Source organism: Felis catus, chromosome C1, assembly GCF_018350175.1.
Source record: "Felis catus isolate Fca126 chromosome C1, F.catus_Fca126_mat1.0, whole genome shotgun sequence".
In the NCBI taxonomy this organism is placed as follows: Eukaryota; Metazoa; Chordata; class Mammalia; order Carnivora; family Felidae; genus Felis; species Felis catus.
Window position 1 is genome coordinate 83,005,542 of NC_058375.1, and position 23,717 is coordinate 83,029,258.

The 23,717-nt window shown below is 35.8% G+C and overlaps 1 protein-coding gene and 1 long non-coding RNA gene across 7 annotated transcripts in view; one reads left to right on the plus strand and one right to left on the minus strand.

The window, feature by feature from the left end:
• DPYD (dihydropyrimidine dehydrogenase) overlaps positions 1-23,717 on the minus strand; it is an 869,175-nt gene that overhangs the window by 431,087 nt on the left and 414,371 nt on the right. For all 4 annotated transcript variants that reach the window (XM_045036245.1, XM_011284844.4, XM_045036247.1 and 1 more), the window contains one exon: positions 17,906-18,116. In XM_045036245.1, coding sequence (XP_044892180.1) covers positions 17,906-18,116 — 211 coding nt within the window. The remainder of the gene's footprint in view (positions 1-17,905; positions 18,117-23,717) is intronic.
• Positions 1-23,717, plus strand: part of LOC102902108 — a 47,407-nt gene that overhangs the window by 12,053 nt on the left and 11,637 nt on the right. For 2 of the 3 annotated variants that reach the window (XR_006584577.1, XR_002161104.3), the window contains exons 4-5: positions 4,037-4,168; positions 7,139-7,338. This is a non-coding gene — a long non-coding RNA (uncharacterized LOC102902108). Of the gene's footprint in view, positions 1-4,036; positions 4,169-7,138; positions 7,339-17,597; positions 17,907-23,717 lie in introns of those variants that run through there. The other variant, XR_440949.4, reaches the window with a different exon arrangement.

The following is a 23,717-nucleotide window of genomic DNA, read 5'->3' on the forward strand; positions in this document are numbered from 1 at the left end:
ATCTCTTACTCTCCTTAGAATATTGTATTTCTCATATTTCTCCTCTCTTCTAAACTCCTATTTTGAAAAACTTTAGTTTTGGAATGGTTCTCTTTTCTCACTCTAACTTCTTCCTTTACCTAATTTTAGGGTAATTTATACTGACTGCCTTCTTTCTTCACCACCCAATTATTCCTTCCAGTCTGTCCCTTTAATAAAAACATGGACACCATGGTCCTTAAATTCTGTGACCTCAATCCTCCCTTCTGCCTTCCTGTAGCATCCAATACTTATATCACATTAATGTTAATCTCTTTCTTTGACTTGCAGAATGCTACAGTATTCAGGCTCTCCTTATCTTTAAACTTTCCTTCTTGGGGTCTGGCACCTCCTCATCTCCTCTTCCTCCTCCCAGTCATGTGCCTTTAACTTCATCTCTATGAAAATGACTTCAAACACAACCTTGAGCTCTTTTATTCTGGCACTTGTAGTTGCCTGTTAGAGATTCCAGTGTGGATGTTGTACTGTCCCTTCCAAATCATCACTTCTAAAACCCAGTTCACAAGCTTCTCCTGGGCCTTTCACCATCTCTTGATTGACATTAGAAAGTTTGCTGTTTCAAGTCTTTTACTCATTGTGACCGCTATTTCTTTCCTCTTCTCCTCAAACTTTTGATGGATGAAGCTCTTTTTTCTTGTCCCTGCTGTCAGGAGAAGACCTTGTCTCATATTTCATAAAGAACGCAGAGGTTATTATATGGGAACTCCCTGGTCTTCCCATTGTCCACACTACAAACTTACTGAATCTGTATCCATTCTCTCTCTCTCTTCCTTCTTGTTTATAACAATTACTAAACTCTCCTTATCAAAGGCCAGTACCTCCACATGAGCCCTAGAATCTGATCCTCTCGTCTTTCTTAGGTAACCTAGGGATTTTCTCCCTAGATTGCATATTCTATTATCATCCACCCCCTCTGAATTGTTTCTTATAAGCATGTATCTACATGTACAGTATCTCCCATTTTAAAACCATTCCAGATCTGCATTTGCCTCCCAAAGCTTCACCAAAACTTTTCTCACTAAGATGATTAATTAGCTCTAGGTTGCCACATCCAATGACTCTTCTCAGGGATTACCTTGCTTCAGGAAAACTAGGGGTAAGGTGGGTGAGGCACCCAAAGAAAAAAACTTAAGAAGATCTTTATGTTCAGAACCTTAGGCTCAAGTGCAGGTAGGTACCTCACTTGTCTCACCTTAATTGTGGCACTGCCTTTTCCATTTTGCAGCAGCATTTAACAGATGACCACTTCTTCCTCATAAATGTCCCTTAGCTTGCCTTCAATGACACGACACTTTCTGATTTTCCACCTGCCTCTGTGATCACTCTTTAATCTCCACTTCTGCTTTTTCCTAGTCTCCTTTGTCAAAATACCTAGAAATAAATCCTAAAAATCTTAGCATAATCTTTGAATCTTCTCTCTTCAATAAACTTGACATCCAATCAGTTGCCATGTTCTGGCAATTCATCTAAAAGCAACTCTCCTAGTTACTTCTTACATCTCATATCATCCTCACTTAATGAAGAACATTAAGAAAAACAATCAATATTTACTGATCCCCTGTTTGAGGCAGGTATAATACTGTACAATTCTATATAATAATCTCATTTGGACCACAAAACAACTCTTTAAGGTACATATTACCATCTTAAATAGAGCCAAGGGGTGGCAGAGCTGGTATTCAAATCCAGTTATTTCTGACTCCAAAGCCCTCCTTGCCACTGACCTTTGGTGTGGGGGCAAGAAAAAGCCAGAAATGGTCCAACAAGGGTCTCTTAAAGCTTCACAACTGGGAAGGAACTAAAATGAAGCAGAAGGGATTGGAAAAACCACAGCAAATTCTAATCTCGACCAGCTTTACAGATAAATAGCCTTTAGGTCAACTCTTCCAGTGGAAACTTTTCTTTTCCCTTTTTGGTAAATTAACCACAACCACTTTCTGTTAACCTAGTCACTATGTGACTTCATTTTAGTTATTTGCTTTGCCTCCACCACTCCTTGAGTTTAAGGACCATACCTGAGTCAGCTTCTTCCCCAGCATCTAGCACAAACTGGTACATAAAAGGAACTTGATGAATGCTTTTTGGTTGAAAAAATGTAATATCTGTCCATTCCATTTATTTGGCACTCATATTTTCCTGTCTTGATTATTCTTCCTGTGTATCATACTTCCACAATTAGAGAAGGCTCATTGCGGGGAGGAAATCCAAATATTTTCCTTTTATTTAAAAAAAAAGCTTATAAAAAAAAACTTCTGTAGTGACAAACACACTGACTAGGAAAGAATATGCACTTGGTTAATTTGATTGATTTAACTATTCCAATTTTCCTATTGTTATGGTTAAATAATGTTCAGTTTATATATGCTTGTAGAATTGAGGCAGTGGGAAAATACAGATTTAATTCTCCTCCCTTCCATGCTTAGAACAAGTTTAAGCTCCCCAAGTTAAATACAAAAAAAAAAAAAAGGAAAAGAAAAAAGAAAATGGATGTCAATACTAGCCTGTAGCAACTCCTTTTGTTTTACTTGTATTCTACAGGGAGTGCCATTCTCATTTCCTAAACTGACCAACTAATCAATTAAGAATTAAAATTGTCCAAGCACTTCACCTTGATTTGCTTATTTTCTCTGCAATAATTTCATCTATTTAAAACCCTAAACTCCTTGAAGATTTGATTTCATTTTAACTGGAAGAGATCTCCTCAAGGAGGTCAATGTCCTTGAAGGAAATATATGGGGATTGTTTTCAAATTCTCTGTTGGATTCCCAAATGCTGTACTTTGATTTACTTATTTATATTCAATGATACCATCTACTTAAGACTACAAACTCCTGGAAGGAATAGATCATCCTTTAATCTGATTTGGACCATAATCATCATAATTCTATGCACATTTGGGTGCTTAATACTTCTTGATAATTAGGAGACAGTGAAAAAAGAAAGGCTACTGAAATATTCTATGTATACTTCTCAGTGAAAGAACCTTTTAAAATGCTGAATGATATCATCAAGTGATATAAATAATTAAAGAAAGGGATTAAGAAAAATGTTTAATATAAGTCCCTATTTGCTACATTTAAGGCATAAATAAAAACAAATAGAAAGCTAGTAGTAAATTATACTACTGGTGAAAACAATATTATTAAAATATAAGTGAATACTGAAAAATATTTTAATTAACAAAATAAATCAAATGGAAAAGATTCCCTAAATAGAGCTTTAAAAGTAAGTCTATGTGTGTTTGACTGCCATGACTAATTATGTATCCATGTAATGTGTGTTCAATTTGGGCTTATTTAAATAGCAGAAATGCTCATTAGCTTCAGTATATCTGTGAAGCTTCAGTAAACAGTTTAATGGTTTTTATGTTTAACCAATTTCATAAGTTCCTGTAATTTTAGCTTTAGCAGCTCATTAATGTTATTTTTTGATATCCATCTTATGCCTGTTTTTTTCCCTGTCAATCGGCTGTAGGCATACTTCAATGCAAACTTAAAACATACAGTAGAATATATTTTAAATAATTTTAGTACATCAGTAAATGCATAATTCAAAAATACAGCTTCTTTATATAGAGCATGGGTTTATTACGATGCAGTTAAGAAATACTTTGGTATTGGCAAAGGTTATTGTGTTCATAATGATAATAATGACATTTATTGAGAATGCCTCCATGAACTCATGGTTGATTCTGATCTAGGCAACATACATATTGTCTCTGAATCCTCACAAAATAGATGTTATTTCAATTGTACAGTTGAGGAAACTGAGAGTGAGGTAAGTTACACAAGTCACACTATTAGGATTTGAACCTAACTACAGATCACTTACAGATGTACCAACTGGAAAAGCCCAGAGGTCTTCAGGGGTATTGGGAGATATATACCTAGAATTCAGGAGAGAGTCCTGTACCTTGGGATAAGATATAGTCATAAGGATGGATAAAGTTCATCAAAAACATAAATCCAGGTAAGAGTCAACCAGTTATTTTTTACAGTGGCAGCAAGCACAACCTGAACTAAAGCCAGAGGGAGAATTGTCAGCATCTCATGAGATTCAAGGTATTTCTGAGCCACGCAAACCAAGAAGAGATAATTTCAAGAAGTGTAAAATACAAGAGAAATGTAAGGTAGGTACCTAACTTGGTGATCTCAAGGTCAATGAGCAGTAAAAAGATGACATTTGCAGGTAAATGATGAGAGCGAAAGGCAGAAAAAAAGGGGTTAAGGACAAAGGATCTGACAAAGATGGCAAGGCAGTGCATACAGGATACCCTTTCCAGGAGTTTAATAATGACTGCATAGGAAAAAACTCAAGGCACTGGCTTGCATTCATTCATTCAATTAGCAAATATTTATTGTCTACTATGTACTAAATCCTGCTGTAGGCACTAGAGTAAACTGTAGATAAGAGACCTGTCCTTGTGGGCTATACATTTCACTTGGCAGAAGATTCAAGAAACAGAAAGTAAACAAGTAAGTGAACTTTATGATAGTGAAAATGGTTATGAAGAGGATTACATTGAAGGGGGTGTTATAAGCTAAAGGAAGTGAAAAGGGGGAGAGGTGCTTTAGATCTAGGGAGATGGAGGGTCACAGAGGGCTCTTTGATGAGATGACATCTGAGGGAAAATATTCTTAAGGGTAAGAATAAGCCAGCATGTGATGACCTCGAGGCAGATCACTGCAGGCAGAGGGAAGCACCACAGAGGCATTAAGGTGAGGTGAGGTTGATGCACTTGAAGAGTAGAGGGAAGTGGGAGAAAGAAAGGATACAAGGTAAAGTGGGGTGTGGAGGCGAAAGTAGGGACTTCATCAAGAAGGACTTTATAAGCTATGAGAAGAATTTTATTCTAAATAAAGTAGGAAGTGACTGGAGGGTTTGGAATAGAGGAATGACATGATATAATTTCTGTTTATAAGGGCTGATTCTGGTAGGGTTATATAGAAGCAAGAGAAAAAGCAAGATGACCAGTAAGGAGACTATCTTCTTCATGCAACTGAGAGTGTCCAGCATCTGACTGTTCCCTCAACAGAATGAAGATTTGCTGCCTTATATATGACACTGTACATAAACACCACTTCCATATGCTTCTGTTTTTACTGTGGATTTTCATTTTGAATAAAGCAGTCATCCATTGTATTCTGTTCATCCCAACATCCATCTATCTCTTCATTCATCCCTTTATTCAGTTAATCCTTGGGACTGTTCCAGGGGTACTTTGGATTAAAATATGAATACCCTACAGTCCTATTGTCAATATAATTTAGACCAGATAAGATATACAGAGAGAAGTAGGGGGAAGAGCAGGAGCCAAAATGGACACACATATTTAAATCTTTCCTCTGTGTATGAGGAAAACATATTTAATAAGCATGTTCCCTTAGATTTCTAGTACCCACCAATTTTGGAATAAAATTCAGATACCTTAGCCTGACAGTGAAAACGTTTTGTGAATTAGCAATGATATGTTTTTCCACCTTTACAGTTTCTCACTGTGTACCTTATGATCTAGCCAAAGCAACTACTACATCCACATATCTACCTGTTCACTGTGATGAAACGTGCTTTCCTGGTCTCTGCTCTCTCAAGTCCCACCTGTCTTCATGTCTACTACAAATGCCACTACTTCCATAAAACCTTTGATTCTTACAGCTGGAAGTCATCTCTCCGCCCACAGTGTTACACTAACAGTTTATCTGCTTCTCCTTGCATCACTTTTGACCTAATGGCATTTTTATTTAGGTGAATTTTTCTCTGTCTATTGGACTGCAAGCTCCTATAGACAAGAACAATGTGTTCATTTTTGTGTACCCAGGAGAACCTAACACAGAACCCTATATACTTAGCAAATACAGAATGAAAGAATGGGAAATAAGATCCCACAGCATGTAGGAAGGCAGAATAAATAGGGTATCAAAATTATTGGGGTGCCTGGATGGCTTAGTTGGGTTAGTTTCCGACTCTTGATTTCAACTCAGTTCATGATCTCACAGTTTGTGAGTCTGAGCCCCATGTCAGGCTCAGTGCTGGCAGTGCAGAGCCTGTTTGAGATTCTTTCTCACTCTCCCTCTCTCTCTGCCCCTCCCCTGTTCATGCGCTCTCTCTCTCAAAATAAATAACCTTTTTTTTAAATTTAAAAAAGGGTATCAAAATTAAATTGAGGGTTTTTTTTTCAATTCCACTATCAGTGTGTGGGGGGATATTTTAGATTCTAACATATGAGAATAATGCCATGATACTGGGGATGCAGAAGTTCATTTGGCAGCAGTGTGCAAATATGGGGGGAAATATTGGGTCATATTAAGCCAAGTGAATTGTCACTACACTTTTCAGAGGACTTGGAAAATCACTGGGTATTTGATAAAGGTTCTTTGAAAAAACTTAAAAGAGATTCATAATTACAAAATATAAGTATGGCTAGCATGAAAATAAGGTTGGTACTGGATAGCATTAGTCCGTATAATGGCTGGGTGGGACCTCTGAATGGATGTTAAAATTAATGCTGGCTTTCTCCTCCTGCAATGCCAGCACAGTTGGAACACCTAATAAATTACATGTATATATTCCATTTGAATTAAGTAGTTTCCACATTTGGGAGATAGATATTAGATATGATTCAATGTAATTTTCCAATTTATACAATTAAAACTTACATTTTCTCAGGTCAATGTCTCACCTAACTAAAGTCTATCTTAAATAGGTATACTGTCATTTTTATATTGTGTTTTGAGCCAAGAACACAAATGCAAAGTAATTAACAACAAAATAATCTCCAATACAAAATACATATTACTAAGAACATTAGTATAAAATATGCATCATGGCTTTATAATTTAACTAAACTTTACATCTTGGCTTTACATTGCATAGGAGCCTAGCATAGTTTAATATTTCATAAGAATATTAGGTTTCAGAATAAACTTTTAGTATACCATGGCTAACTAGTATTTAAGAGACAAATATAATACGCCATGGTCAGTAAAACTCCAGACATCTATTATATTCACTATATATTGAATAACACTGGCTATGTTTTATGATTTCTGTTCTCTGAAACAATTATGTTATTTTTCCGTTTTCTACCTTCTTTCTCCAGCCAAAGTTGTTTAATGTCACTGCTCTACCTCTTGAATGTAATCTTTGATTTGATGGAAAACTACTGATTTATCCACTGTCTCCATGTAAGAATGAATATGATAGCAACCACTAGTGAAACCTGGAAAATAAAGATAAGAGAAGGCTCTGAACAGAGCTATTCACTGGGGAAACAAACCTATTCCTATGCAGTTAGTAGAGGTAAGTAAAATAATTACAGAAATATCATGGTGTACTTCAAATGGATGTCTAAGGCAGTTGTAAGTGATGTGATGTTGATTCCAAATCACTTTTAACACTGTTATCAGTCTGACCTCCTTCCTCATCACCTCCACCCTTTTAAAATAATTCCAAAGAAAAACTGTGCAAAGATTCCATTATTTTCATTGGTTATTTTGCAGAAATGTCAGTACTTCATCCCCACTTTCGGAAAAAAAACTGATAATTAGGGCAATTTTTAAGAAAACATGTACAGTTTTACTACTGGGCTCCTAAGAAAGCTTCTTGACCAAAATATAATTGAAAGCAAGACAGTGTATAGGGAAGACTAAAAAGAATTCATTCTCATCATGGGGCCAAGCATTACAAAGGACATATTAATGTTTTATTACTCAGGCATTATAAAATGAAATGGTAGCATAAGGAACCAAACACATTAGTAAAAGACCAAAGGTACAGAATAATGGAATAAAACTGTCTTGACACCATGTCTTCCTTAAGATATTTACCATATGAAAAGCAGCGGTAACTTACATTGTCTTTTCCTCTTCATAATGTGATAAGTGAGATGTTTCTGGAATTTCAGAAGAAATACCACATATCCTCTTTTATCATACTTTTAAAGTGTTATCTAAACTATAGGCTATGATAGCTTTCATTCTTTAACTCAATCAATAAGCAGTACTGCTGTAGGTACTGAGCTATGATAATGAAAAGGCAAGATAAATCATATGTAATGATTCCCAATGTCTGTTTTCAATCATTCTTTCTTTTCTGAGTTCGAATCCCATTTCCAGTTGAATGAATGAGCAAATCCAAATACAACAAATCACAATTTCCCTCAGATCTGTTCTATCTGCTGTATTCCCAAATGCTATCAGCATTATGAACATCTGATTGAACTACCACACTAGATACTCCACATTCAACCTTTTCATCAAACAGATGACCAAATCCTGACTCTTCTATTTCAGAAATAGTCATGATTCTGAATGCCCTTCTATAGTTCTACCTCTTTTACCTTAATCTGGGCCTTAATAAGTAGCCACTTAAACTAACAAAAATAGTCTTTTAATTGACTTCACTAATACTATTCTGTCTTGATTCCAGGCCATCTTTTTTTCAGTATTACTGCCCCTGTAAAGCAACATGCTTATTTCATACTTCTCATGCCTTCTTCCATGTGTTGAAATATTCATGATTATAACACTCATGGTGTCTCTCCGTATCTTACCAGTCTTCAAAAAGCTGAAATTCGTAATTATAATTCATGAATCTGGAGGAAGAAATTAGACATGCATAACTCCCTTCTGTCATGCCTACAGCTTGGGAACTGACTATTTGGGCAAAGGTTCTCTCCCTTCTTTAATACTAACAATCCTACTGGGGCAGCTTCCCATTAGGGGACCTACATTGTTGGATCATACCCATGACTGGGTAAATAAATTTGCCTAATTCAGGTGTTCAACACTAGAAAACACACTTGCCTTCTTATATGAACCACCTCAGAGGTGATTTCATGGTTTCTAATTCCCAACTATTTGAAGAATATATAACTGGTACAAAATCCAAGCACTTATCAGAATTATATCATTAACAATAAAGATCTATCCCATATTTAAACCTTCCATTTGTCACCTGGATGTATATAGGATAAAATCCAGAATCCCTAGATTGTCATATAACTCTCTTGATTCCAAATAAGTTTGTAGCCAAACTTCCTGCCATCTTATCCCTATACATGTCCCACCCTTATTTTACTATACATTATCTGCTCCAGCTAAACAGAATTTCCCATCATTGTCTAGTCAAATGAAACCATTTGTCAGCTTAAACTTTTGTGTATGATATTCCCTCTAACAGAGAAACTCCTACTGAAGCTCTAAAACCCAATCCAAATGCAATCTCAAAATTAGCACATCGTTTGCAATGTATGTATTTACATGTCCATTTCTCCCATTAGCATATGAATGCCTGAAGGGCAAAGACATTCTTTTACTCTTATTTGTATTCCTAGCACCAGGACAGTAGATATAACATAGTTGGATGTTAAGAAACATTTGCTACATGATGAATAATGAGAGAATGAATGGCAAAAATCATAAAATAAAAAGTTCAATTTTAGAAAGAAAAATGGAAAATTCAGACCTTCATTTATAAAGAGGAGAACATGCATGAAATAAGTAGGCTGATGACAACTTTCTAAAGACATGGATTTTTTTTATATATAGCTTTTTTGTAACATTTATTTATTTTTGAGAAAGAGAGAGACAGAGCATGAACAGGGGAGGGTCAGAGAGAGAGAGGGATACACAGAATCTGAAACAGGCTCCAGGCTCTGAGCTGTCAGCACAGAGCCCGACACAGGGCTTGAACTCACTAACCACGAGATCATGACCTGAGCCGAAGTCAGACGTTTAACCGACTGAGCCACCCAGGCGCCCCTATATATAGTTTTTTAAGATGACGGTAAAGTGCTTAATGTAACAGTATGGTGTTGAGCAAGTTGTATAATCTCCCTGTGGCTCCCTCCTTTCCACCCCCATTCCACCTGGAAACTCCCACATACACCTCAAAGTTCAATTTACAACCCACTTCCTCTAGGAATCTTGCCTGAACCCTTGGATTATCTCCCGTACTTCTCTTGCAGTGCAATTTATCATAATTGTGAGTCTCCCTGTTAAACTGCATTCCTGGAGACAAGGTTTGGCATTGGCCTTTTCACCACTTCATCCTTAGAACTTAAGCTCAGTGCCTGGAATAGCAGGCAATCAGAGGTTATTAGTTAAACAAATAAGCCTGTGAAATGAGGGGGCTGCAATATTTAAGTCCCTTACAGCACATTTGGAAATAAAAACAAAAGTCCCATGCAAGTTATTATACAATAACATACCCAGTAAATTACACTGGATGACAACTTTGGTTTTCAATTCTATCTCATCCATTTTCAGTTATAGTAATCATTAGTAGGCCCCTTCCTCTAACATTTGTGCCATCAACCAAAAAGTTTTCATCTCCCATAAAGTTCTGTATTCCATAATCTGTTCCCTTGAAACTTCGTTGCAAGTATTTGTGTTCATTAAAAAAAAAAAAATGCATACAATTGTGAAAATACGACTGATTAAGTCATAGTTTGAACTCAGTACCCATTCCATCCCCTTCCTCTTCATTTCTGGTAAAGGAGATAAGGAAATATGCAAGCTGATAAGGAAATATGCATGCCTGGCAATTTCTAGGTCTGACTTAGGCCAGAATAAGGCACATTATCCCATGGCCTGCACTTTTTCCTCAGTATGGGAGCAGGTGAATCAAAGCTACACTCGAAGCTGGTATTGGCAGAATCTTTGATTTACCCCATGAGGTTTTAAAAAACTTTTCTGAGGGCTTCCAATAAAAGGAAATAGAAAGTGATTTTAAAATCTTTTCCCCCCAAAACACTCCCTTCATGAAACTAGTTGCGGTTAATGCTATCAAGGGAGTTGATTCAGAAGGAATTGGGCTTTGTGTTTCCTTGTTATTTCTAGTGAGATGAATAGAAAGAAAATGTAGGCACTGGGTGACGTGTAGAAACTCCTTTCCTAGAAGAAGGGCCACACGTACCTTGGTATATTTATAGTTCACTTTGTCATTTACTCTCCTGAGCAGTGCCTTGCAGCATTATGCTGAGTCAGGTTTATTGGCACCATTCATCCCTTCTCTTTTTTCCAAAAACATAGTGTTTTCCTTAAGTTTATTTATTTATTTTCAGAGACAGGGAGAGAGAGAGAGAGAGAGAGAGAGAGAGCGAGCGAGCATGCACACACATGAGCGGGGGAGGGGGAGAGAGAGAGAGAGAGGAAGAATCCCAAGCAGGCCCTTTAAAGTCAGCTCAGCAAGGAGCCCTAAGCAGGCTTGATCTCATGAACTGTGGGATCATGACCTGAATTGAAATCAAGAGTTGGATGCTTAACTGACTGAGCCACCCAGGTGCCATGAGGTGTTTATTCTTTATTTTTTTTTAATTTTTTAATGTTTATTTATTATTGAGAGAGAGACACAGAGCGTGAGCAGGGGAGGGGTAGAGAGAGGGGAAGACACAGAATCCGAAGCAGGCTCCAGGCTCTGAGCTGTCAGCACAGAGCCCAACCCGAGGCTTGAACTCGCAGACTGTGAGATCATGACCTGTGCCGAAGTCGGTCGCTCAACCAACTGAGCCACCCACGCGAACCATATTCTTAATTATATCATCCCATAACTTTCAAACATTTAAAAACTCAAGCAGTATCCTCAAAAATACTTCTCTCTTTCCTTCTTAAAAGTCACAGTGATTGGGGCACCTGGGTGCCTACCTGGAGTAAACGTTCAACTCTTGATTTTAGCTCAGGTCATGGTCTCACAGTTGGGAGCTGGGCCTGGGCATTAGGCTCTGTGCTGAAAGTGTGGAGCCTGCTTGGGATTCTCTCTCCCTCTCTCTCAGGTCTCCCCACTTGTGTGTGTGCATGCATGCGTGCGTTTGCTCTCTCTCTCAAAATAAATAAATAAACATTTTTGTAAAAAGTAATTGATCAAAAACTGGCCCAATTTCACCATTTTTAAGAGGAAAAAAGTTACTAAAAATCCTTTGCTTTTTAAATACTTGATTTGCAGAAACTCAAAGTGGAGATTTCTAACTGCTAAATATTAGTTGAGAGAAAATTTCAATCCTTTTGATTATATGAAAAACATCAGAATTGATAATAAAACATTTTTAAAATCAATGATACATTTACAAACCATATAATATTTTTTCTGCAAAAAAACTAACTAAATATAGGAAACATTTCACATTTAAAAAATCATAAATGTAAGAGCATGTGCTTTACTTATTTACAAAGACATGTTCACAGAACCTGCAAAGTTCCAGATGAAGTCCTGATTTTCAAATGCTTTTATTTCTATACAACATTCATATTATCACAAGGGTGTAATATAACTCAACTTACTTATTAAACTATGTTTTGTTTCATAAGGATAGTAGCATCTAAAACTTAAGAGATGCTTACTATGGGCCAGACATATTTTGAAGTGCCTTACATATTTTATTAATTTATTCTTAAAATAACTCAAGACGGTAGATACTATAATCACTCCACTTAAAAGATCAGGACCGTGAAGTACAAAGAGACTAAAGGAGCCAGGTTTCCAGCTGGGCAGCCTGGCTCCAGAACCCCTGCTTGAAGCTGCTATACCAGACAGACTCTAATTAGTGTAATATTTATTGGATTATAAAGAATGCAACAATTTATGCCAAAATAGGGGGAAAAATTAATAGCAATAGAAAAAAAGAAGTATTTTTTTAATATTTTCTAAAAAAAAAGCAAATAAATTAAACTGGACCCATAGCAGGAAAAAATAGGTATAATAAAATTAATATCCTAGCACGAATCAAGTCAAATCAAATATGCAATGATATATTATTATCCATCTAGTATAGGCACATTAATGTGTAGACTGCTATTGGAACTACAACTTACTATAAAGGTACAATCTTTGTGCTTTTGGGATTTACAATCTAATTGGAAGACAAATTACAGTATGTTCTGGAAGATCAAAGCACATGGCTCTTTTTAAAGTCAATATTTCTCAAAAGAATGGGAGGATGGCTGTGGTGCAGTGTATAGAAGAGGCACAGAGGTCATGGCATGGGCTAGAGTGCCTTCCTTCAGTCGTCTGGAAGCATATTCAAAGACACATAAAATTATGTCATCTGGATCTGCCGGGAATATGTGAGGACAGGGCCAACTGTTACTACCTCTATCAGAAAAATAAAGCTGTGAGGTTGGTAGAAATGGTAACAATTCTCATCAATTCCAAATTAACAGAAAAGATATGCACACTTTTCACAACTGACAATGTGGTTCTAAACAGAAAGGGAAGGGAGGATAAACTTAAAATAAGCAAGGAATCTCTTAAACCTGAGACTGTCCAAATAAACAAAAAATTAGAATATTCAATTCAATAAACATTGACTTTGGTGTTTAGCAGAAGAGGAGACATATTGTTAAAATAAATAAATGTTTTAAAATTTCCAGTGAAGGGCAATGCTTGTGGACTAGAAATGCCAGTAGAGGCAGCTTGTGCTTAATTTACTGAAAGCCTTTAAAATCAGTCTCGAACAATAAAATCCCAATTTAAAGTGATTTGGATTCTTACATACTTTAGAGGGAATGGATGAGAATTTTTTTAAAGGCGCAAGCACTTGTAGTTTCTCACAGAAAGATACCAAATAAGGCTAAGACTTTATTATCTCCATCAAATTAGAAATCAAACACCACACTGCCTTTAGAATTTGGGACAGTACCTAATGAAGGATTCAATTAAATTTTGCTCTTAATAAGCACACATATATATATTCCATGCACATAGATGTGGAATATGTAGTCTTTGTTCCTATTTTCCATTCACTGCTACAACTCAAAAAATGAAATAGAAATAAAGTAGAATTAGAGAAAATAATGATTATCATTTATAAATATTATTAGCCTTGGCAGTAATTAAGTAATTAGCAACTAGAATCCAAGGATATTACCCAAATTTGTTTTATATATTTGATATTCTTATCTTTTGTATAAGCTGTTGAGGCATTCGCCATTTTTATAACAAGAAATATTTATCACAGATATATTAAGTGCTTAATACTAAAGTTATTTTATATTCTTTGTGCAACATACAAATTAAAGGACCTGTAGAAGTAATGCAGTACATGAGAGAAAAAATGAGATTAAAAACTTAATTTCCCAATTTACGTTACCTTTATAAATACATGTTATTGATATAACTAAGATGCTACAGGTGTTTTCATTTAAACAATTATAATCAGAGAATGCTGAAAATATGTTATCACCATCCTTTATATGTACTCTGTCAAGTTTATTTCATTCCTTGAATTGTTCCAAATATATTTATATAATGTATTCACCAAGGACTTTTTGAATTACCACTATGGAATCCACCTGTGCTAAGATACTGGGAGGTATAACTCTATACAGAAGTGTGGGAAATAAAGCTATATACATAGTATATATAAAGCCATTTCATGAAGTTCTCAAGTGCTAAGGAATAGGACCTTCATCCTACAGTACAGAGTAACATTGGTGAATTTAATGAAAAGAAAAACTGGAGTTAGATATTCGAATCTGGGATAACATTTTGAACTTCAGTAACAGGTGAACTACAGTACCATTTAAACAAACAGCAAAGTTGAGAAGCGACATGCTTTAGGGAAACCTCATGAGATGATCCTTCCTTACTTTGCACGTATCTCTCTAAATGTATCTTCACTTGTAAAATAATTATTTGTTTAAAGGTCTCCCTCCAGCCCCAGTTTGTGAGGTTTTTAAGTAGAAGGAATACTTTATTCATCTTTGCACTCTCCAAAATACATCTTGGTACCTGGCATTCATTAGACACTAAATGTTACATGCATGGGCATATAATAAAGGATGAAATGCCTTCTACGGCATGGAATGGAGAAAGAGATTTGGGATCCAGTCACACAGAAGTGCAGTAGTGTCTACTGTAAGTCTAGCCTCAACCTGCACATAGAAATTGTTTAAGTATTTCTTACAGGAAGGAATGTGTGTATGAATAAGTAAATGAATTAATGATACAATCAGTTCAATGAAGGAATAAATACATTAAGAGAAAATGGATAAAGTCTGAACTTTGGAAAAGTACTAAAAAGTAATAAGCTAGAGAAAGAAAAGCACTCTTGATAGGCTCAGAAGAGGAATAGTTAAAAGAAAAAAAAAACACAAGAAAATGGGGTGTCCATAAACAATAATAATGTGCTACATTTCTACAGCACTTTCACATTATTTTAATTCTGATAACAGTCTGGAAAGATAGGGGGATAAGGTTTTATTATGCTTGTCTTTTTAATAGAGGAAGAAACTGAAGCCCAGAAAGGTTAGGTGACTTAGAGGATTTCAAATAGAAAGAAATATTTAACATTGTCAAATGCAGAAAATAGGATGATAATGCAGAAAAAATGTCATAGATTTGGCATGTAGTCCATTGAAGCCTGTGCAAAGTGAAGTGATGTTGGGAAGGAAGGAAGAAGAGGGGTGGGAAGGCAGGTCAATGTTTTAAGTGTTAGAAATAAATATATTAAATCACATAGTATCACATATGTGATAATCACAAAAATGTCACACATAAATCATCACATAGGTATGAGAATGGAACAAGATTTAGGGTAGAAGAGGGAGACATGAATAGCTTATTTTTTTACCTAAGATTTCTTAAATAATGAAAGTAAATTCCTCATTGTCCACAAATAACTCAAAGGATATTTCACTTAACACATGACTTTACTTACCTTGAATTCTCATTTTCCTAATATTTCCCTGTTCACTGAGATCTCAAAAAGAAAAAAAAAAGTCTTATCATCTTGGGTAAGATCTTGGTAAATTTTTTTATATTTTTCTTGGTAAAATTCTGACAATTACTGATGCCCTTTCCCCCTTTCTTTAATGTTTTCCATTCAAAAAAACGGTTCTGAAAACATTTTGATGGGAAGAGAGGCATGAATGCTATCTAACCTTCTAGCTCTTCCAGCTTCCCTCTCACTTGGAAAGTAGCTTCTTATTCACATAAATATTGAAAGGCCCCGAAAGCACAGGTAATTCTATTTAAGGATTAATTTATTTCTATTTATTTCATGTCAGGAGAAGGGAGGGGGCAGAAAGGAAAGCGAAAGACCATTTTTTTCCTTGATTTCTCTAATGTATATGGGTAGTATATGTGAAATACGGGAAGAAACATACAAGTAAATTCTGGAATAAAATACATAAATAAATTAATACATAAATAAATTCTGGAATGGTTTTGCAAATAAAAATCACTAGACTCAAACTTTCTTACACTTCATATTTTAAATACTAAATTAAGGGGCACCTGGGTGGCTCAGTCAATTAAGCGTCCGACTTTGGCTAAGGTCATCGTCTTGTGGTTCATGGATTCAAGCCCTGCGTTAGGCTCTGTGCTGACAGCTCAGAGCCTGGAGCCTGCTTTGGATTCTGTGTCTCCCTCTCTCTCTGCCCCTACCCAACTCACATTCTGTCTCTCTGTCTCTGTCTCTCTCAAAAATAAATAAACATTAAAAAAATTAAATAGTAAATTAAGCAAAAGCTATTTTCTATGATCTTGTGAGTCATATCTACTTATGTTTGTTTAGGAAAAAATACATTTTTCTTAATGTTAGTTAGAGATGTCAGTTGTGAAACATAAATTTAGATGGGTAAGATAAATTAGTTTTTGATAAGTGAATCATCAACAGAATTGCTAGTTAAATATGACTCAACTTTTTACTCAGTTTTTGGTGATGTGCCGAGTAGTAAGAACAGTATGATTTTTTAGATGATAGAATATAATTTATGCGTTTTTCTTTTTTCTCTTTTCCTGAACGCAGTTAATGATAAACAAACCACACTATGACTGTGTCTACATATCACATAAACATCTAGATGAAAAGTGACAAATTCGGGCCATCATCCAGCTATTTGAAAACATTTATCTTGATGACATTAAACATCTGGATGTTTCCAAATACCAAGATGTTTGATGTCCTGCAGATAAAATATCCTGATGACTGGTTGAATTTTTTACTTATCTGCTGCATAAAAATGCACATTTGCTTGCATATATCTCTTCCTATTTCAGACACAAAATGTAATTTTAGCATGGATATAGTAGGGAGTCATAGGATCTGTCAAGTTTAGATTTTTTTTGCTGTTATTGTTACTCATAATGAATGTCTGTCTTAGAAAAACATCTTTTATTTTACTTTCAGTAAATAAAAGAGTTAATCATTTAAACAGTGTGTACTAAAAGGTAAAGAATTTGCAAAATAAAGGAACATAGGTACCTATGCTTTCATCTACAATAAGCCCCCAAAACACTGGGTTTGGGGGAAATATAACACAAAATACTCTTAATTGATTAACTTATTACTCACTTGGAATATTATATAAGACATTTCCCTTTCTTATCTTTCTGTTAAAAGCATTTTTTTCTTCCTTAGCATGTCCATTTATGCCATCCAGATGAAGTGACAGGAATTCAAACTTTCTAATTTGATAATTTTGATGTTTCTAGCGATGGCTTGGCATGAGGACAGTAGTACACATGAATTCTATTTTTGCCTATTCATTAGGTCTTAATTTGTCTGAATCATTGAAGATTGGCTGTTACAACTTCTCTGTCACATTTTCTTACTCTAGGTCTAATTGAAGAAAAGCCATTCTTACAGAGGAAACAGGCAAACGTTTATTACAAAACGGACTATGTATTTTGATTATCAGCTTAAAAGAAAGATTAATGTTATTTTCAATCCCCACCACTTTAAAAATAATTCTGTATAAGCATTAAATGCCATTTCTAAGCCTTTTAAATCAAGATTGCTTGGATTTCATACTAGAAGAAGAAAATGAATGTTAAAGTGGAAAACAATTCCCTGAAAGGTGGAAACTCTTATGGCACTGAAATAACAGACAATTGCATAATGCATTTCAGCTCCCGAGAACTCTACCTGTAGGATCACTCAGAACTGAACCAAAGGCACTGATGACCACATCGGCTCTCAGATGGACTAGCTCATCTTCATGTTCATTCCAGTTTCCCATTTCATCTTGCTCTGTCCGAACAAACTGCATAGCAACAATTCTCCCTCCTTTTACTATAACCTTCCGTGGAGACAGGAAAGGCAAAAATTCACACCTTTTTTCCTTAGCAAGCTCCACCTAAAACAAAACAGAACAGAGGAGAAGTTGACAACGTTTCTTCTCCATTTAATACTTGGTTTTAAATTCAATTATACATGCTACAGCTTCCGATGCTTCAATCAACATAAAGCTTTTTCTTTCACCAAAGCTGATGTTCAGTTATCAGCTATTTACATTTTGCAAATCACTGACTCAAGGGAGTCTTAAATAGACTGGAGTTGTCATGTGGAAGTTTACAGAGAATGGCATCACAAGATATTTCTCAAGTTTTAGGGACACCATACCCTATGGTTGGTGGCATATAAAGTTTTTGCCTGTAGCAAAAGTCTGGTTTTCCATATGCTTTCATTTATGTAGGCTTAACTTCTCTTTTCAATCATGCCACATGTGAAATTAAATAATTCTGATCATTACCAGGTTGCATATATCTGAACCGGAAAAAAGTCAATCAAGTGGGTGAGCCAATCTCTGCAAGTGCATGATTTAAATGGTAGGTAGAGAAAAGAAGACTGAGAAACTGTGGGATCAAGAAACAAATAACATTTAATCTTACTTTTGTAAAAATGCAAATGAAAAATTTAAGAAAGAGCAACAAGTATGTTCTTCTTGACAAATTCCCAGTTAATCCACATCTATTACCTCATTTATTCTGCTATAAAATGGGACACCCTGGTTTTTGTTTTCATGCCCATAATGGGATGCCTATCAAGACAGAATGTAAATATTTACTTATTATTTATTTTTCCATTTATTGTTTTTTTGGGGGGGGATCCAGGCCTTTGTCAATGTAACCCTAACTAGTATATTGAGTGTATTTTTCAAAAATTGTACTACTGAAGTGGATGAGGAATTGTCAAATCTCATTCCTTCCCTCCCTCATGGAAGACAGGTGGGTTCTTAGTAGGACCCCTGACAAGTGAGATTAAGAAGGTTGTTTGTGTAAGGTTCCATACAAGGAGTTGTCTGGCACCAACAAGATGGAAAAACTGAGACATAAAGTGACTTGCTTTATGTTGTGATCAAATCATAGACCCACTTCTGGGCACTCTGTCCATAATTAGTGGTTCCAAACTTTGGCATGCATCAGTGGTTCCAGAACTTTGGCAAGCTGGGGGGCTTGTTAAAACTAATTGCATGGACCCACCCTCAGAACTTTTAGCTCTATAGGATTAGATGAGGCCTGAGGATCTGCATTTCTAACAAAGTCCTAAGCGATGCTATGCTGCTGGTCTAGAAATGACAATTTGTGAACCATGGTCTTATCAGATTATATCTGACTGGGTCTGAACTTAATTGGTCTATACCATGCATTCTTTTTGAGAGTAATATCATCCATAAGGGAGCAAAAATTAATTCTTGAAGAATGAAAAAAATCTTAGATGTCAAAATTGAATTTGTGATAACTCCCCCCCATAAAAGCAATAATATATAAACAAATATACAGGATATCTATATTATTAAATTTACAGTGTGTTTGTGTGTGTATTGGGTAGGGTTAATTAGGAATAAAAGTTTACGAAGACTCACTAAAGGGATAACTTAAAAAAACAAAAACAAAATTGAGAAACACTGGTCATTCCTGTATATTGGCACAAAGCTATTCAGCCTATGTCTTATTTATGCTTTGAATATTGGCTTTAAAGCCTTAGAAATTGGACCACATAAATTATTACTGTAAAATATTTCCCTTTTCTTTATAAATTAAGAGATTACCAATATGAAAAATACTAGATATTAGGTATATTGTGGGTAGTAAGTATCAAAACAATGGATCTTAAACTGTGCACTGTTTAGACAGGAGAATTAGGAGTAAGTGGAATTTAATCAGGTTTGAAACCGGCTTCTAATGCTTACTTGGGATAGTCACTAAATAAATCTCTCTGATCTTCAGCCTTCATATATGTAAAATGGAAATAAAACCTAATTAGTTAGTATGTGGTGTTATTTAAAGCAATTTAGAAATGTAAAACACCTAAAACAAAACTTAACATATAGAAAGTGCAAGTAAATACTATTTATTTGTAGTTTCAATTTTTTGTATTTTTTTTTAATATTTACTTATTTTTGAAAGAGAGACAGAGACTAAATACAAGCTGGGGAGGGGCAGAGAGAGAAGGAGACACAGAATGCAAAGAAGGCTTCAGGCTCCTAGCTGTCAGCAAAGAGCCCAAAGTGAGGATTGAACTCATGGACCATGAGATCATGACCTAAGTCAAAGTTGGATGCTTTACGCACTCAGCCACCCAGGTGCACTTGTAGTAAATTTTCTGAATTCACTTTTCCCCTGAAAATCATTCTTCAAACTATTGAATACCACTTAGCAATAGGATTATGAATGCAATAGAAAGGTGACCCAAGAGCAAAGGTAAAAAAAAAAAAAAAAAAAAAAAAAAAAAAAAAAAAAAAAAAACGGGAAAGAAAAAGGCAAAGAATTTTAGACTCTGTTTTAATTTTCAACAAAATAAAATGTATGATTTCTAGAAGGCAAAGTATTCCTTGAATAGTTGTAATTACAAAACAAATCTGGCTCCATAAAGAAGATAGGTTTCCTGTGTCACTTTTGTCACACTTACATTATGTAGCACCTTATAACTCATCAATATAAACCAGTTTATTGTGCTTCAAAACTGCCAAGTGATGCTAAATTTTAATGATAATTCCAAACTTGATTGAATAACAATGACAAGTGTTTATGGTTTCAATAAATCAATACATGATACATATTTAAAATAGTACTTTTTTCTGCAAAGGGCAGAAATAAAATCCTGAACTATGCTGCACGTATTGTGAGATGTCTCAGACTGATTTAGGATCTATTTTGTCCCACTCTACTTTTTATGTCTCTTAATACTTAGATAGTATCTATTATTCTCTGTAGATAATCTCATATAATTTTTGGAAAATTTGGCATCAAATTTAAAAACAAAATTGGGATTATTTATTTTCTGTTTAAAGAAATTCCTCTATATTTGGAGGGGCTAAGATGGTGGAATAGCATGGAAGGTTTTTTTGCATCTCTTGTCCCTGAAATAGAGCCAGATCAACACGAAAGCATCCTGCACACCTAAAAAACTGATTTGAGAATTAACACAACAATCTGACAAACTGAACCACAGAACTCAGCAGGTATGCAGCATGGAGAGGTGAACTTGGGGAGAGAGGAGTCATGGAGGGTAGAGAGCTGTTTTTGCTTGCAAAGAGAGGAAGGAGATGGAGGGAGAGTATGGGAAAAGCAACCCCCCACCAAAAGCAGCTACAGAGAAAGTGGAAAAGTGGGAACAGTTGCAGGGACTGAAAAAAAAAGGGAGAAAGGAGAAAAGAGATGGTTAAATTCCATTAAGACTCTATAAACAAGGGGAATGCAGAGTCTGAAACTCCACAGTTCGATATCTGGCAAAGCTCTGGTGGGAAGGGTGAATACCAAGGAGCAGAGAGCAAGCTCCAAGGGTCCTTGGGGCACACAGGGAGAGGCAGTTCCCCTTCTGAGAGGACATTTGGTAGAGACTGTGCAGCCTGCCCACAGGCAAAGGTCCCAGAGGACCCCAGAGAACAACCACATTCACTGGTGTTGGAACAAGGACCTTAAGTGGGAAGCCTGGCACTAGGTGTGTGTTGTGATTTTCCATAAACCCTGAAGCACTAGTGCTACAAGATTGTGTGAACTTTTTCTGGGGTGGGCTGCCACCCAGCCACAGTCTCTGGTCATTGGCAGCAGCACGGTCTTGAGAACATTCCTGGGAGTGGGTTGGCACCCAGCCATTGCTCAGCAAGACCCACCCCCAGAAGATCTAAGCAGGTCAAAGCTGCAGTTCCTCAGAAGTGAGGGGTTGGGAAACAGAACCACATCTGAGATAAAACTCAGGATGGAGGTGCCACCTGGCAGCCTGACAGCTTGGTCACAGACAGTGTAGAAGCAGGGAGTGGATGGAAGCTGGAGACAAAGGAGGGGTGCTTGATTGCCAGACATGGAGAGCACAGAGTTCTGATACTAGAGACTGGGTAGCTGGTCACCCCTCCCACACATGCGCATACACACCTACACATGCCACAGCAATCCATCCAGGTAAGCTAAGCAGCACCATCCAGTGGAGAAGGAAGGTGTTACACTAAGCCCTGCCCAATTTGACTAGGGTTTGTCAAGGACTCTAGAAAAACACAAGTCTCTCCACCTGCTTAGTATATGGACTATAAAGTGCTTTATAGCTTGACTTCTATGGGAAAACAGATGTACTTTCAATCGGACTTCATTCTGTCTGTTGGTCATTTCATTAAATTCTTTTTAATTTTTCTTTTCCTATTTTTGAATACAGAAAAAGAAAAAAACTTATTTTCCACTTTTATTTAAAATATTTTTCTTTATTTTTTTTCTAATCTATGTTTTACATTTTTGTAAATTTTTAAAATTCTATTTTACTTTCATCATTTCATTTTATTATATTTTACTGTATTAATTTTTTCCTATTTTCAAAAGTCTTCCTTTTTTAATTTTTTTTCTCATTTTTTCTTTTCTTATCTTTCCATTTTTTATCTAATCTATCAAGCTTCTTTCAACAACCAGAGCAAAACACACCTAGGATCTAGCATCCTTTATTTTATTTCCTTGTGTTGCTTTTAATTTTTTAATTTTAATTTTTTTCTTTATTAATTCCTTTTCTTCCTACAAAATGATGAAACAAAGGAATTCACCCCAAAAGAAAGAACAGGAAGAATTGACAGCCAGGGACTTAATCAACACAGATACAAGCAAGATGTCTGAACCAGAATTTACAATAATGATAATAATACTAGTTGGGGTTGAAAATAGATTAGAATCCCCTTCTGAGAAGTAAAAGCTAGTCAGGATGAAATAAAAAATGCTAAAACTGAGCTACAATCTCAAATGGATGCCATGGCGGCAAGGATGGATGAGTCAGAGCAGCGAATCAGCAACACAGAGGACAAACTTATGGAGAAAATGAAGCAGAAGAAAACAGGGGACTAAGGCAAAAGAGCAAGAAATAAAAATTATAGAACTCAGTGACTCATTAAAAAGGAATAACATCAGAATCACAGGTGTCCGAGAAGGTGAAGAGAGAAAAAGAGGTAGAAAATTTATGTGAGCAAATCATAGTGGAAAATTTTCCTAACCTGGGGAAAGACACAGACATCAAAATCCAGGAAGCACAGAGGACACTCATTAGATTCAACAAAAACCAACCATTAAACTGGGCATATCATAGTGAAATTCACAAAATTCTCAGGCAAGGAAAGAATCATGAAAGCAACAAGGGAAAAAAAAGTCTTAACATACAAAAGAAAACAGATCAGGTTCACAGCAGACCTATCCACAGAAACGTGGCAGGCCAGAAAGGAGTGGCAGGATATATTCAATGTGCTGAATTGGAAAAATATGCCGCCAAGAATTCTTTATCCACCAAGGTTCTCATTCAAAACAGGTGAGATAAAAAGTTTCCCAGACAAACAAAAATTAAAGGAGTTTGTGACCACTAAACCAGCCCTGCAAGAAATTTTAAGGGGGACTCTCTGAGGGGAGAAAAGATGAAAAAAAAAAGACCAAAAGCAACAAAGACTAGAAAGGACCAGAGAACACTACCAGAAACTCCAACTATTACTATGGCA